We start from the raw sequence: 1,071 nt of genomic DNA, 5'->3' as shown, positions 1-1,071 counted from the left end.
GACCAGCATCAATCTTTGTTGCATTCTAAGGTCTGTATGTGCTTTCAATAGAAAGCGGTAGCAGCAACCATCAGCAGCCTCAGCAGCAACAACGCGGGGCCTCTCCTTTGTCGTCAGCAGCAGCACGCAAGGCAGCAAACGAAGAATACGAACTCCTGCTGCTCCTGCAGCAGCAGCAGCAGCAGCAGCAGCAGCAACAGCAGCAGCAGCAGCAGGAACGGGAACAGCAACTCGTCAAACACTCTGTAGCGGATTTATACTGCTGCTGCTGGTGGCACTGCTGCTGCTGCTGTTGCTGCTGCTGCTGCTGCTGCTTTTGCAGCAGCAGCAGCAGCAGCAGGATGTGTTGCAGCAGCATACCCGGTACGTGTAGCTGCTGCAGCCTGAGCTGCTGCAGCTGCGGGGCGCTGCTGTATATACACCCCGTGCGGCTCTCTATCCGCTGCTGCAGCAGCAAAGCAGAGAACACACGAAAGTAGCAGCCCCAACTTGCATGCAGTGTTCGTGCTGCTTCAGCCCCACAACCTGAACACATACACAGTGCATGCATGCATGCATGCATGCAGCAGCAAGGGTTTCTGCTGCTGCTGCTGCTGTTGTTGCTGTTGCTGCTGCTGCTGCTGCTGCATGCATGCATGCATGCATGCAGCAGCGATGATTTCTCCTGCTGCTGCTGCTGTTGGTGCTGTTGCTGGTGCTGCTGCTGCGGCTGCATCGCTGCTGCTGCTGCTGCTGCTGCGACCCCACGCTAACGCTGCCCTCATCTACTGCAGCAGCAGCAACTGCTACTGCTACTGCTACTGCTGCTGCTGCTGCTGCTGCTGCTGCTGCTGCTGGTGTGTATATATATTACCCAAGGCTAGGTATCTCTTGAGGCCGCTATAGGCTTGCTGCAGCTCAGCTCCATGCTGCTGCAGAAAGGCAGCATCAGCCCGCGACTGCAGCAGCAAACCCAAACGCATGCAGCAGCAAACACAACAACTGCAGCAGCAGACAAGAACTCATGTATATATATATATATATATATATATATATATATATATATATATATATATATATATATATATATAT

The 1,071-nt window shown here is 53.1% G+C and overlaps 2 protein-coding genes across 2 annotated transcripts in view; one reads left to right on the top strand and one right to left on the bottom strand.

The window, feature by feature from the left end:
- EMH_0027590 (uncharacterized protein) overlaps nt 1-249 on the top strand; it is a gene marked incomplete at both ends in the record, with an annotated part of 782 nt that extends 533 nt beyond the window's left edge. The window contains one exon of the mRNA XM_013494049.1: nt 171-249. Within this exon, the coding sequence (XP_013349503.1) occupies nt 171-249 (79 nt within the window). The remainder of the gene's footprint in view (nt 1-170) is intronic.
- A 548-nt stretch (nt 250-797) lies between these two features.
- EMH_0027570 (phosphatidylinositol 3-and 4-kinase domain-containing protein, putative) overlaps nt 798-1,071 on the bottom strand; it is a gene marked incomplete at both ends in the record, with an annotated part of 4,964 nt that continues 4,690 nt past the window's right edge. Inside the window, 1 exon segment of the mRNA XM_013494048.1 lies at nt 798-938. Coding sequence (XP_013349502.1) covers nt 798-938 — 141 coding nt within the window.

This window comes from Eimeria mitis, genomic scaffold (genome assembly GCF_000499745.2).
Source record: "Eimeria mitis Houghton genomic scaffold, Emh_scaff1016, whole genome shotgun sequence".
NCBI lineage: Eukaryota > Apicomplexa > Conoidasida > Eucoccidiorida > Eimeriidae > Eimeria > Eimeria mitis.
Note: the sequence above shows the minus strand (reverse complement) of the source record. Positions and strands in the feature narration are given on the sequence as shown.